At 33.1% G+C, this 14896-nt stretch overlaps 2 protein-coding genes across 2 annotated transcripts in view; one reads left to right on the top strand and one right to left on the bottom strand.

The window, feature by feature from the left end:
- The window catches only part of LOC114329345 (actin-interacting protein 1), a 49363-nt gene extending 41545 nt beyond the window's left edge, over positions 1–7818 (bottom strand). Inside the window, exons 1-3 of the mRNA XM_028278405.2 lie at positions 7519–7818; positions 7290–7411; positions 2611–2701 (exon numbers count right to left, since the gene is read on the bottom strand). Coding sequence (XP_028134206.2) covers positions 2611–2701; positions 7290–7411; positions 7519–7534 — 229 coding nt within the window. The 5' untranslated portion in view covers positions 7535–7818. The remainder of the gene's footprint in view (positions 1–2610; positions 2702–7289; positions 7412–7518) is intronic.
- Positions 7819–8186: 368 nt separating this feature from the next.
- Positions 8187–14677, top strand: LOC114329344 (nucleolar GTP-binding protein 2). Its single transcript, XM_028278403.2, has 3 exons — positions 8187–8507; positions 10259–10967; positions 13667–14677. Exons 1-3 carry the CDS (start codon positions 8298–8300, stop codon positions 14659–14661), a joined length of 1914 nt encoding a protein of 637 aa, XP_028134204.1. The 5' UTR covers positions 8187–8297; the 3' UTR covers positions 14662–14677.
- Positions 14678–14896: the final 219 nt, after the last annotated feature.

Genomic DNA, 14896 nt, shown 5'->3' with positions numbered 1-14896 from the left:
AAACGTTAATAAATTCATTTTTTTAATAAAACTGTGGCTTATTTCCCATAAAAGATTTTCTTAGCGTGTCAGGATTCAGTTCTGCCCATGACTCAGCCATTGTATAGATAGCATCTTTAATGTTGAAGGATTTCATGGCTTGAAAAATGTCATATCCTTCTTCGGATTTTTCTAAGATAGAACTTATGTATTTTCGGCGATAACGCCTCTTAAAACATTCTATCACTCCCTGGTCCATTGGCTGGATAAGTGTTGTGACATTTGGTGGGAGGAAGATAGCTTTTATATCTCCTTTTACTAAATCCTCCTCAGAGGGATGCGATGGTGCATTGTCCAATAGCAGTAGAGCTCGAACGGGAAAATTTTTCTTTTTCAAATCCTTCTCAACACATGGCACAAACTCGTCAAAAAACCACGATTTGAAAAGATTGCAGTCCATCCAAGCAGATTTTTGATTGCGGTAATAAACCGGCAATGATGATAAATTGATGTTTTTGAAAGCCCTAGGCTTCTTAGATTTGCCTATAACAAACAGGGAAAGCTTGTGTGTACCATCGGCATTGCTACAAGGAGCAACAATTAACCTATCTTTTAACAGTTTCGTTCCCGCTACGGTTTCATTTGGCGCACTTAAGGTTTTACTGGGAAGCATTTTGTAATTTAGGCCTGTCTCGTCTATGTTATTGGGACCGTGCAAGTTCGGCAAAGCGACCTCTATTTCTACGCTCTGTACTTTTATTCGCACTTTTAATTATATCGGCCAATTATATTAGTCCTGGTTGCTGGATAATTGTCAATACCATAGTCCAAAAAAATAATAAGAAGAAAAAATAAGATGCAGGTTATGTTTAGCAAACGTAAACAATTGTATGTAGTAAATAAAATCAGTTATTAAAATGCAGTACTGCAAGCAAAATACAATTAATTAAATTTACCTTTATATAATAATTGCATATCATATCAATATTGTGGAGCAATATATAATTTTTCTGCGTCAATGACAGAAGGTATGAAATATACGTCAATTTGACAATTTCAATTGACAATATGAATTATTTAAGATAGTTGCAATATTTCTCCGCGACTCGCGCACGGTCGTTTCTCGTTTCCCTTTCCAAGTACTTGCACACCGCGAATAGACTTGGCAAGGTAACAGTTCATTTTCTTTTACGATTTCTTGAAACTTCACCGAAAACTCGTTAGCCGCCTCAGCATCAGCAGATAATTTTTCACCACAAATTGAGATAAACCGGATACCATGACGGGTTTTCCAGCGATCAATCCAGCCTTCACTAGCTTTAAACTCACTTCCGACTTCTAGTTTTTTGTGCAAAATTATTGCCTTTTCTTTTATGATTGGGCCAGATATTGGGCCGGAGTTCCCTTCCTTCTTTCTTGGCTGAACCACATCCATAATGCACTATCAAGCAGTTCAAGTTTAGGCTTTTTCAATGTTTTTCGATTCTTAAGAGCGTTTTCTCCATCTATCGTCATTGTATGTGATTCAATGTCTTTCCGATTTTTTCTCCAATCCTTAATTGTTGTCACGCCTACGTTCAGTTCATTGGCAATTTTTTGTAGTGATTCACCTTTATCAAGCCTTTGAAGCACTGCAAGTTTTTCACTTAACGAAAGAGTAATGTTTCGCGGAGATTTTGAAAACATATGTACACACCACAAGGTTCGAAATAACACTGAAAGAATTGCGAGCAGGAACTGAAGGAATTTGCCGGGGCATGCGGGCAGGTCAGATTACCCGGAGCGTCGGACCATCCGAGGGCGGATTAGAGGGGTTCTACTGTATGTTCATTTATGTACTTACATTAATATTGTAGATGGCGCAAAAGTAGAGGCCTCGAAAAAAGAAATAGTTCCGATGGTGGACAGTTAATCTTAGGATTGAGATTTCTGAAACAAAAAAATCGTACGGCACTTGAAAAAGGAAAGGTTTCTTACGTGACAATTTACCACAATTTGACCAAAAAATAAAAACTAAATATTTTTCAACCACGAAAAACTGAAGAAAAGGGCGAAAAAAAAGGTTTTTTCTTCACAAAATTTTTTCAAATTTCCGTAAATTTTTTTTGTGGAATTTTCCACTAATGGTAGTAAATTGTCACATAAGAAACCTTCCTTTTTCAAATGCCGCACGATTTTTTTGTTTCAGAGATCCCAATTCTGAGTTTAACTGTCCGCCATCGGAACTATTTTTTTTTTCGAGGCCTCGATTTTTGCACCCTCTACAATATTAGTGTATGTGCACGAATGAAAAATGATATATTTTTTGTACTTTCTAAGAGTTAGATATTAATATATGTAAAAAGTTTTATGTTCATTTTTAATAAAGGTTCTGAGAAAAAAATATTGAAAAAATGCTTATTTTTGGTCTTCTAAAGTGTACTAGTACCTTAAGTATTAGTTTTCTCAGGATTAAAAAATAATGAATGCATTTAAAATGCATTGGAGCCGAAATTTTGCGCCTATCCCCTTAATATAACCGGTAATTACTATCATTTAAGAGATATTTGTGTATCTAAACTTTTGTATAATCTCATGGTGATCTCACATGCTATATGAGCAATTGGTTTATATATAATATGAAATACTCACCTCCAGAAGCTATGTAGAAGCCGCTTGGGGAATACTTGGCAACATTAACTTGGCATGAGTGTTCTGTATAAACATCAGAAATTGAAGGATTCTGAAAGAAAGATTCAAATTATACCAATGTAGTTACCTATAGTATTTTTACTACAAAAGCGATCTTACGATATTACGTAGGTCAAAATTTTTGACGTAAGAGAACTGTCAAAACATTAGAATGTGACTTTTATAATAAACATGGCAATAATGAAAAGTCACATTCTAATGTTTTGACAGTTCTCTTACATCAAAAATTTTGACCTACGTAATATCGCTTTTGTAGTAAAAATACTATATATGTGTATTTTGTGTATGAGCGACAAAATGTGTGTATGACAAAATTTATACATGACTTCCAAATTTCACCTTGAATTAGTCATAATACACTTTGTTGAGATGAGATTGTTAACTAGTTGTTACAAACAAAAATATACAGGATGATTCATTAAAACTAAAGATCATGGACTATGCTATACTTGCATGTATCACCCTGTACATTTAAGTTTATGTTTATAAGGCACCCATTTGAATTTAAAACTTGACGTGTCCCAGTATTTTTTATAATTTTCTAAAATAAGGACACAAACAATTTTATTCCATAAGTGGTTCCATCACCCTGTACATTTAAATTTATGTTTAAAAAGTGCACATTTATATGTAAAAATCGACGGGTCTCGGCGTTTTTTATCATTTTTTGAAACAAGGACAGAAATAATTTTATTCTGTAAGTGCCTTTCACACTTTATTCGCGGTGTGCAAGTACTTGGAGGCGATACGAGAAACGATCGTGCGAGAATAGCGGAGAAATATTGTAACTTTCTTAAATAATTCATTGTCAATTGAAATTGTCAAATTGACGTATATTTCATATTTACTGTCAATGAAGAAGAAAAATTATATATTGCTCCACAATATTGATATGATATGCAATTATTATATAAAGGTAAATGTAATTATGTAATTGTATTTTGCTTGCATTACTGCATTTTAATAACTAATTTTATTTACTAAATACAATTGTTTACGTTTTAATAACATAACCTGAATCTTATTTTTTCTTCTTATTATTTTTTTTGGACTATGGCCTTGACAATTATCCAGCAACCAGGACCATATAATTAAAAGTGCGAATAAAAGTGTACAGCAAAGAAACCAGGTGTCGCTTTTCCGAACTTGCACGGTCCCAATAAGCTTGTTTCATAATATGCTTCTCGTATCCAACTAACTGCTTTATGAAGATTAATAGGTCTGGATCCCGCGTATGAAAAAAAAGTTGATTAATAGCAAGCTGAAAATTTGTTAATAGCTTAAGGGTGTCTATTCGGACAAACTTTGATATATGGGAACACTGGAACAGGGGAAGTTTTAATTGTGGAACAGGTTAAAAATTTGGAACGGTCAGACCACGAAAACGGCACATGTATTTTGTCCGACAGAACAGACTTAAACTCTCCGAACAGAGATTAAACTCTCATGCAAAAATCAGACTGCTATTTATCACCAAATGGGCGTTTTAATGAGTGGAACATGTAGAATATGCCAAATGACAGGAATTATGACAGGTGATAAATAGCAGTCTGATTTTTGCATGAGAGTTTAATCTCTGTTCGGAGAGTTTAAGTCTATTCTGTCGGACAAAATAAATGTGCCGTTCCAAATTTTTAACCTGTTCCACAATTAAAACTGCCCCTGTTTCAGTGTTCCCATATATCAAAGTTTATCCGCCTAGACACCCTTCAACTATTAACAAATTTTTAGCTTGCTATTAATCAACTTTTTTTTCATATGCGGGATCCAGACCTATAAGTAATGTTCCTTAATTAAAAAATAAATAAAATGTAAATAACAACAAGAAAAGAGTGACACATTGACTATGGATTTGAGCGATTAAGAAAAATAGTTTGCCAGTTGATTTGGGATAAAACCAAATTAACATTAAATAAATCAGTAGTGGCATATGTTACGAAATGATGTTAAACTTTGGCCTAAATTGAATGTGAGCAGTAATAAGCAAGTAATCAAAAACACCCACAGGAGAGGACTCTGCAAGTATATAGATTAATTGATCGCCATTTGTGAAAAATAAATCTAAAGTTGAAGGATGATTGTTAGCTCTAAACCTTGTAGGTTCAGTTATATCAAATTTAAGTTTATAAGTTTTTAAACAAATTTTGGGAATTGATAGTATTAGTTTTGAAAATAATTGGCCAACCAATCTCTGGAAAATTAAATTTTCCAACAACAATGAGATTTTCAAGGGATAATTTCTCAATGATATTAAGCATATTGTCCTGATATATATCTCTATTTTTTTATTTAATTAAGATACAAATAACATGCGTTATGATTTTAATATTTTCTGCAAACCTGGAAAAACAAAAACAAAGGTATAGTAAAAATAATTATTCTGTAATTTATAATAGTCTTATTTATTTATTATATTAGCAACATTGCAAAAACAATTCATATCAGTGTCAGCAGATTCTAGTAATGCATGAATAATAATGTTTACATTACAGTTACTTTAATATATTTAAATAGATACATACTTTAAAATTGTATCAAGACCTGTTCTGCTCTTTTTAACATGCTTATATTTAGTTATTTTAATAATGCACAAAAATTAAATATAGTATATGACTCATAATTATATTTAGTTCACCTTTAGCTATTCAAAAACTATAATTTCATTTTATCAGATGTGGTATCTCGTATCTCAGGATTGTATACCTCTTGAAATACGTCATTATACCAAATTGTTATTATTATTGTTTTTATAGACAGCTTTGGTCTATTTATATACCATTTCAATCTCTTATTAAAGCATCTGGACTCTACCAGACGTGTCTTTCTACCAGAAAAAAGTCCTAAATACAAAAACCTAAAATCCAAATACGAAAAAATCTCCTAGATACGACCTCATACCAGGACTTTACTAAATTTACAATCAAGATGCAGTAGAAATAAACAAACCAAGACATGTTAAATGCTACTAGGAGCACTCCAGAATCATAATTTACAATGTATAAACTTTCGAAATCATGATTTGGGATTTACAATGTATATACATTGTAAATTATGATTCGGGAGTGCTCCTAGTAGCATTTAACGTGTCTTGGTTTCTACTGCATCTTTATTGTAAATTTAGTACAGTACTTAAAGAACTACCTGAAGAAGCAATAAACCTACTAATGCACATATTCAAAGCTCTCCTAAGATTGTGCTACTTCCCTCCCAATGGAAGGTAGCTCAAATCATCCTAATCCAAACCCAACAAAGAATCAATTATTCAACCTTCATCCTCTCCCTCTCTCTGTCTCTTGTATAGACACTTTTATTACAGAAAACAAAGATACTATCACATTATCAATTTAGTTTTCAACAACAACACGGCACAATCGAACAGGTTCATAGGGCATTCAGAACTTAAGAGATGCTCTCAAAAACAAGAAATATTGTACAGCAGCCTTCTCTGATGTCTTCCAAGCCTCTGATAAGGTCTGACATAAAGGTCTCATATCAAAACTTAAGAGACACCTGCCTCATCCAATCGGGTTGCTCATACAAACATATCTGACCAGCAGATCATTCCAGATAAAACTTCGAGAGGCTCTAACTAATCTACATCCCATCCAGTCTGCCGTACCTCAAGGACATTCTCAACCTGATGTTTACAGCAGACATACCAACTTCAGATTGTACAACAATTGCAACATATGCTGATGATACTGTCCCAATGGCCTGCCACGAAAATCCGACCCAGCCTCTCAGATACTACAAAGTCACCTAAATATACTTGGAATATGGTTCAAACTGCGGAGAGTTAAAGTTAATAGCTCTGAGTCAACACACATTACATTTACATTAGGGAAGGGGATCAATCCAGCTGTAACCTTTAACTCTGCCAATAAAGAGTGACTAAAGGGAAGAAATTATTTCTCTGTGCTCCAAGTACCACAATTGGCTACAGGACCACCCAAACATATTGGTCATCAATCTCCTGACACCTTACAGAACAGAAGACTAAAACGAGCAAACAATCTTGACCTTAACACTAGAAACTAAACTAAAACCCAAAATTAATACTATTATTATTATTGTACTCTTGGTATTCACCACTGGGTGAATACTGACAGTGTCACTCTCTTAACATGTTAAGCGCTAGACACAATATTGAAAAAATGTCCCCCCTGGGCCAAGGAATTTCGTCATAGCAGTTTCATTAATACACAGTGGCCCCTAGGGACCTCCATGGAGTATAGGAACTTCCTACATCGGTCCCTAGGGACCACCATGGTGCTTAAAGTGTTGACACTCAAATGTATTGTTTTGTACAAAATATATGGCAATAAAATTGATGTCCAAAAAATATGTATTTTAGTTATTTTAATAATGCACAAAAATTAAATATAGTACATGACTCATAATTATATTTAGTTCACATTTAGCTATTCAAAAACTAAAACTTCATATTATCAAATGTGATATCTCAGGATTGTGTACCTCTTAAAACACTGCATTATACCAATTTGCTATTAATATGTTTATTATAGACTTGTTTTGGTCTATTTATATACCATTTCATTCTATTATTATAACATCTGAATTTATTGACCATATTGAACTATTATAAAAATGTAGTTTACCTCGATATTTCTTATGATGACAGAGTTCCCATTGGTATATAAAAAATTCTTTCCTTTAGGATCTCCGCCCAATACAAGTGGTTGCCCTCTTTGAGTTCTAGGGAGAGCGGCATAAATACTTTCTATAAAAAGAATAAAAGAATTAGTGTAATCAAATAAAATTCAAAAACAATTATTATAATAAATTTACAATATACCTATACAAAAAATAATAATAAAGATAATTTACTTGGTGTGTAGGACATTTTTCCGGGCGGCGATTTCTTCTATTTCTTTAAATATTTTCTTATCTATATAAACAGAATAAATAACTTGTTTCTTCGCTAATGTACAGCAATGGTGTATTTTTTATATAAAAGTAAAAGTTTTATCTTAGAACTGAATCACTAAACCGTATCTTAGCGGTTATGTTGCCTTATAAGGAAAAGTAGATAGGATGAATCTTTTGACAACACTTGACAACTGGAATAGTATCAAATCTGTGGCCGGCCTCTGAAAACCCTGCCACTCTCTGAAAATAGACTTCACTGACTTTCAGTAGTTTTCTCTTTATTCATAGAGTATACAAAAATCGGAGAACCAGTCATAGACGGGTATAAAGGTATTATTTTAAGGTGTTGGATTTATTAAGTAGTTGTTAATTAGCTTAAACGAAAATTTTGCTTGTAATTGTGAAATTATAACAGTAAATAAATAATATTTTACTTTATAATACTAATAACTTTTTAAAATTGTACTTTTCACCGATTCTTCCCGCTATAGACATCTATAAATCGGCCCTCTATTTGACAGCTTGACAGTGTTGCCACAAGCTTTGCGGGTAGCTAAATAATAACTCGGTCTATGGCCAACCGTATGACATAAACCGTACTGTCCTGTCAGAACTGTCAATACTGTCAGTTAATTTGACATATTTGAAAGAAACACACGTGTGTACATTAGGTGAAGTGGAATAGGGTTAAATAAAATAATTATCTGTTCAGTTAAACAGAGGACTTTTTTGTTAAAATGCCGAAAGTGAGATCCACAACTGGAGCCCCTCGGAAGCAGGGGTTCAACAGATCGAATCATTCGATGAACCCCGAAAGACCGACTGAAGGATTAAAGGGGGTATCTAAAGTGAGAACTAAGGGAACAATAAAAAGGCTTCAGATGTACAGGAATTTCAAAGCTAAGAGGGACAAAACTGGTAAAATTCTCACACCAGCACCTTTTCAGGTAAATGTTTTTTTAAATCTCACCTGTAAATTCATGCTTAATCCGAATAACCTAGCATTCTGGTTTCAATTTTGGAGTTGTCTTCATAATATAAGCTTTTTGAAAAGTAAAATTGTTAACTTTGATGTGTAACAATGTACATTATCATATCACTTAAGAAAATTCAGAGCTTTCTGTAAGTTAGTCAACAGATTTGGAGATGTAATGTAAATAAACATGACTTATTATATTGATTACCGATGCATTTAGGTCCGACTTTTAAACAAGAAATTTAAATATTTCTGGTGTCGGTACCAGTCACCAAACCTGGTTTGTCTGGCTCGATAAGCCAGTACCATAGCCACAACTATGTCAGCCAAACTTTGGGAACCTAGAAATCACTACATTAAATGACATGGAGTTAAATGATGTTTTACATGCATATACATCATCATAAGTGGTGCTACAGCCCTAGCTCTGCCTCAACCTTTCCGAGTCTGTTTTGAAAGTCTTTTCTGTTTATCTCCAACTGTTGCCAGCTTCTATTTCTACTGGTAGTGCTAATAGGGTATACCTGGGTGGGTAATTTTCATTGCTTTTGACATATATCCATCCCATCTCTACCATTTACTTTTTCTTTATACTTCTTGTACAACTTGAAATTATATCGCCTTCTCCAAATACCATTTTCACAGATCACACCCATTATTCTTCTTAGTATCTTCCTTTTAAAGATGAACAGACCAGTAGTGGATCTAGACATTTGTCTAGATCCTAGAATAGGAGGGGAAATTTGCCTTAGGGGAACTTCCAATGAAACACCAACCAAAAGATATAAAAAAGATAAACCCAAACTACATAAAAATTGTAAAAATATCTTACATTCACTAAGTTCCCTTAATTTTCATAACTAGCGTGTTTATTGAGTTGATTTGTCTGTCTGTGGCTTAAGTTTCATGGCAGCTAATATATTTTTATGTTTCAACAATTTTTTCTTTAATTTTGGACAGTGTTAGGAAAAGGGGGAATTTCCCCATTTTCCCTCCTTGTAGATCCTCCACTGGAGCAGACAACGTGTGTCTGTTTTGAAGATAGTCCATGTTTCTGAGCCATATGTCAGCACTGTGTACTGATAAGTGTTCTACGTATTGTTAGTTTGGTTTTTTGGCTTAAATGTATGTTTTTTGGTTGCTTGTTTAGCCCAAAATAACTTTGTTTACTGTAGGATCTTTTGTTTTACTTATTCAGATATGTTATGAGGAAACCCAAATAGGTGAATTTAATTACTACCCCAAAATTATAGTGGTCTATGCTGAAGTTTTGTTTGGCGTTTCCAGCTCAATCTTTGCTATTTGGAATTGATTTCTTCGATTTTTCCTTGTTTAAGATGGAAACTGTTTAAGTGCTTGTGTGATGTGTGCAATAAAATCCGAATTGTCAGCATAACTCATAATATGCATTCACATATTAAAGATTGTCTATTGTGTAACTTGGCATCTCTTATAGTCTTTTCTAATGCTATATTGAAGAGAAGACAGGCCAGCCCATCTCCCTTTTGTAACCCTGCATATGTTTCAAAGGCTTATGACAGATCGCCTTGTATTTGCACTCTGCATTCCTGTAAATATTAAGAATTTTGTTAATAAGGATCCTATAAATAATTAAGAATCCCTTTCAATTCACGAATTAGGTTAAAACATCATTTCTATGAATATATTGTCTACAATTTTGAAACTGTACTTCAGATAATTCATTCTCTCTTTTTTTTTTAGGGAAGGTTGCCATCAGGTACACAAGCTAGAGTGGAGCCAAACCAAAAGTGGTTCGGAAATAGTAGAGTAATTTCACAAAACACCTTACAAAAATTTCAAACAGAGGTAGGAAGCGCACTAAAAAATCCATTTCAAGTGGTTATGAAACCTACTACACTACCTATAACTTTGCTCAATGAAAAAGCCAAAAATGCTAGAGTACATCTGTTAGACACAGAGAGTTTTCAAAGTGTTTTTGGCCCAAAGAAAAGCAGAAAGAGACCAAATATTGGCGTAAAAGGCCTGGAAGAATTAACTGAGTTAGCAGACAAGTCTGCTAATGAATATTCTCAAGAGAAAGACTCAAATGTAGTTCGAGATGATGGTGGAGTCCGTGATTTACCTAGAGACTGGGTTATGGCAGCAGGTCAATCCAGAAGAATATGGAATGAACTGTACAAGGTTGTCGACAGTTCTGATGTGTTGCTACAAGTTTTAGATGCCAGAGATCCAATGGGAACTAGATCAGCTTATTTGGAAAAGTATTTGAAGACAGAGAAACCTCATAAACATCTTATATTTATTTTAAATAAAGTTGATTTGGTTCCTACTTGGGTTACACAGAGATGGGTTGCTATATTAAATAAAGAATACCCAACTGTGGCTTTCCATGCTAGCATTACACATCCCTTCGGCAAAGGATCTCTCATCAACCTTCTACGACAATTAGGTAATTATTTTTAAATAGATAAATTGATTTTTTTGTTAATACCTCAGAAAACGATGCATTTAAAAATTACTGGGTGCTATTTTTGAACTGGAAAATCTGAGGGATGTCAATAGAAAATGCGTACAATTCATGGGTATCGATAGTTTTACTACATCATGGTTTTTTTTTAACATTTAAGCAAAAAAGTGACTTTTTCATTAATTTTAATATGTATTGTGAAAAAGATATGTATTGTTGCAAGATGAAAACGTTCAACAGACGACTACCTTGAAAATACTTGCTTTTTAGAATATTTTTTTAAATTAAAAAACATTAATAAACAAAAAAGTTATTGCAAATAAACCTGAAAATAAGCATTTTTTCAATTGTTTGAAACAATTCTATTTGTTTATTCCATTTGAGAAAAAAAGGTCATTTTCAAATGGCTGTACAAGTGCATTGTCAATATTTAGAATGGTTTTTATCATTCTCTTCATAAGGTCTCAAACTTTCATGTTTTTGAAAAATGATATTAATTTTTAATTGCATACTTACAAATACACTGGGGTGCAAAATTAACTGAACAACTTAAAAATGGGTCATTTTTGATGTCTCGAATTTCCTAAACATCTTGTCCGATTTAAGTGATTTTTTAATATATTATAGCCTTATTCTTTAACAATATCGTTGTAATAGTATTGTTGCTAAACAGTTAAATTTTCATTGGATACCGGGTCTACCAATCAAACTGTGTTTTTTTCTCAAAGTTCGAATCACCCTGTGGAATATTCTAGCATTTATAAAATACTGAAATTAAAATCCAACTATAGCCTCATGTTTTCTCAACATTTTGTTTTTTGATTCATTCTCTTACATTAGACCATAAAAAAGTTAGGTACTTTGACAAGTAGCCATGTTTTTACGGGTCTTATTACCCGTACATACGCCAATGGTCAATATTCAATTCTTACTTGTATCTCAAAATATGTACAGTAACTACGTCTTAAAACCCACCAAATTTCATTTGCATATCTCAACCAGTTTTAAAGCAATAAATAAATCGTTAGTTTGTAAGAAGAATTTCAACACCCTCTATCTCAGAAACGAAGCATTTGCGAACATAGGTTTATAAAGCAAACTGCCATTATTTTTTCTTGTAGAATTACCCCTTGCAGTTTGCCATACTTATTTAAAAAACCCAGGACGACGCAAAATATCCTGGCTAAGAAATTTGAGAGAGTGGTTCGGTTGCAGCTCATTAGAATTGTTCAGAAGTGCGGCTAATAAAGTTAAAATAGCGATGATGATTTCCAACCTCCGATAGGGGAAGGAACCTGAAGAAGAAGATTTAAAAAACACCCTGTATTGATGAAAAACACGATTAATTGTTAAAGTACCTAACTTTTTTATGGTCCAATATGAGCAAATGAATCAAAAAACAGAACATTGAGAAAACATGAGGATATAGTTGGGTTTTATTGTTGTTTGTTTGGGTTTATATGACTGCGGACACTAAATCCATTCGCCAAAGTTGGGTTTTAATTTGAGTATTTTATAAATGCTAGAATATTCCACAGGGTGATGGAAACTTTGGAGAAAAAAACACAGTTTGATTGGTAGACCCGGTGCCCGGTATATAATTAAAATTTAACTGTTTAGCAACAATACTATTACAAAGATATTGTTAAAGAATAAGGCTATAATATATAAAAAAATCACTTAAATCGGACAAGGGGTTTAGGAAATTCGAGACATCAAAAATGACCCATTTTTAAGGTGTTCAGTTAATTTTGCACCCCAGTGTAATTGATGCAAAATGAAGTAACATTTTTCACCTTATAAACAATTGAAGACCAGCCCGGAAAAACGTTGTAAGCGACAATTTTTTTTAAAGTAATGTTTTAGTGAAAAAAGCATTCTTTATGCGTTAAGCAAACAAGTGACGCTATTTATTAGCATTAATTTCAATTCATTATTAATAGTCAAGTAATACAAATAAGCAACACCTAAATTCATAAAATTTGGTGAGTAATATTATGAAAACAGTTTTTTGTTATTATCTAAGACATTTCATTTTGGCGTTTGTAACGTTTTTCCGGGCAGGTCTTCAATATCTGCTCTGTTTTAACCTTTACAATAAAAATCAAATGCACACTGTAAAGGATTATGATAAAACACATCTTAAAAAAAGACTAACATCGTATGACTCATAGAACCAGAGAAATTTTTTTGTTTACAGCGTAATTGTTTTTGAATATTAAGAGCTGGAATTTGGGCTTTTGGTCAATGAGGTAACAGTTTTTCAATTAAAATTTAACCAAGTTAAACTTAAAATTAAAATATAATATTTGCATAGTCAACAATGTGGATATGTATTGTGTATTAACAAATTTAGTAAACCAGATAGGTCATCGGGACAGCATGGTGGGGGGGATTTTATTCAAGCTCATTAAAATTAGAAACAGAGCGACACTTGAAAATTTTGCATATCTCTGATTTTTTTTTCACAAAACAAAATTTTTTAGTACACTTAAGTTTGTGATAGCGTCTAGTGTTTTAGGTCTTTGTCTTACTTCAATAGTCATCTTCATTGCATATTATAAGGGATCACAACTCAGCGTTTATGTTTTTGGTGATCCAAAGGTCTATAATAAATACATTATATTTATTAAACTTTCAGTTGTATTTTTGTATAATAATGCATATTGTTTTTGTTTTAGCAAAACTGCACATAGACAAGAAACAGATATCAGTAGGTTTTATAGGATACCCCAACGTTGGTAAATCATCTGTCATTAATACCCTACGAAGCAAAAAAGTTTGTAAAGTAGCACCGATAGCTGGCGAGACCAAAGTGTGGCAGTACATAACACTAATGAAGAGGATTTACCTCATAGATTGCCCAGGTGTTGTTTATCCTTCAGCAGAAACAGACTCAGAGAAGGTATTGAAAGGAGTAGTAAGAGTGGAATTAGTTAACAACCCTGAAGATTATGTAAAGCATATTTTGGAAAGAGTTAAACCGGAATACATTAGAAAAACTTACAAAGTAGATCAGTGGAATGATTCTATTGACTTTTTGGAAAAGATTGCGCATAAGTCTGGAAAATTATTGAAGAAAGGCGAACCTGATATCACGGGTGTATCAAAAATGGTTTTGAATGATTGGCAAAGAGGTAAGCTACCATTTTATTGTTGCCCGCCTGGATATGAACAACCTTTATCACAAACACAAGAAGCTTCTGAAGATGAACCTGTAGGGGTAGTCCAAGATTATAGAAAGATTAGAGTTAATCTGACATTTGAAGGAGAAGATGTTAGAGCCTTAGAACCTATCAAAGATTTAAATAGTACTTCTGAAACAAACGATAAATCTGATGGTGAAAGTGATGTTGAGGAGTCAGAAGAGGCCACTACAGAACAGAATACCAATGAAGGCGACAGTTCAGATTCTGATGTCAGCTTTTATTCAGATATGGAAACAAACGATGAAGATAGTAAATTAAACGAAGATTCTACAAGTGGACCAGTGAAGAAACTTTCAAAACTCAAATCGAAAACTGCTAAAGGAGGAAGTGAGAAGGGAGTAGTTAAGAAAAAGTTGACGAGTAAACAAAAAAGAGCTATCGATAGGAGTCAAAAGCGGAAAAAGGTCGGTAGTAACTTTTATGAAGTTACTAATGTTAAGAATAGAAATAGAAATAAGAAAAAATAAATTCTGTTTAAAATTGTTTACGTATATTAATCAAACTGTTCCTTTGCGGCCTAAAAGGTTTTTCAAATATCTATTTTTAATAAGGTTTTGAAGCTGTTGTCTTGAGTCATGTTCAAGTTTAACAATTATGTTTATACAGTGTGTCCAGAAACTCTACCGACAAACGAAGACCGGAGATTCCTCAGATAATTTTAAGACAAATTAACCCAATTCACCTAGTCCGAAAATGCTTCCT

This window comes from Diabrotica virgifera, chromosome 7, assembly GCF_917563875.1.
Source record: "Diabrotica virgifera virgifera chromosome 7, PGI_DIABVI_V3a".
Classification (NCBI taxonomy): Eukaryota; Metazoa; Arthropoda; class Insecta; order Coleoptera; family Chrysomelidae; genus Diabrotica; species Diabrotica virgifera.
This window is presented reverse-complemented; position numbering and strand designations above follow the sequence as displayed.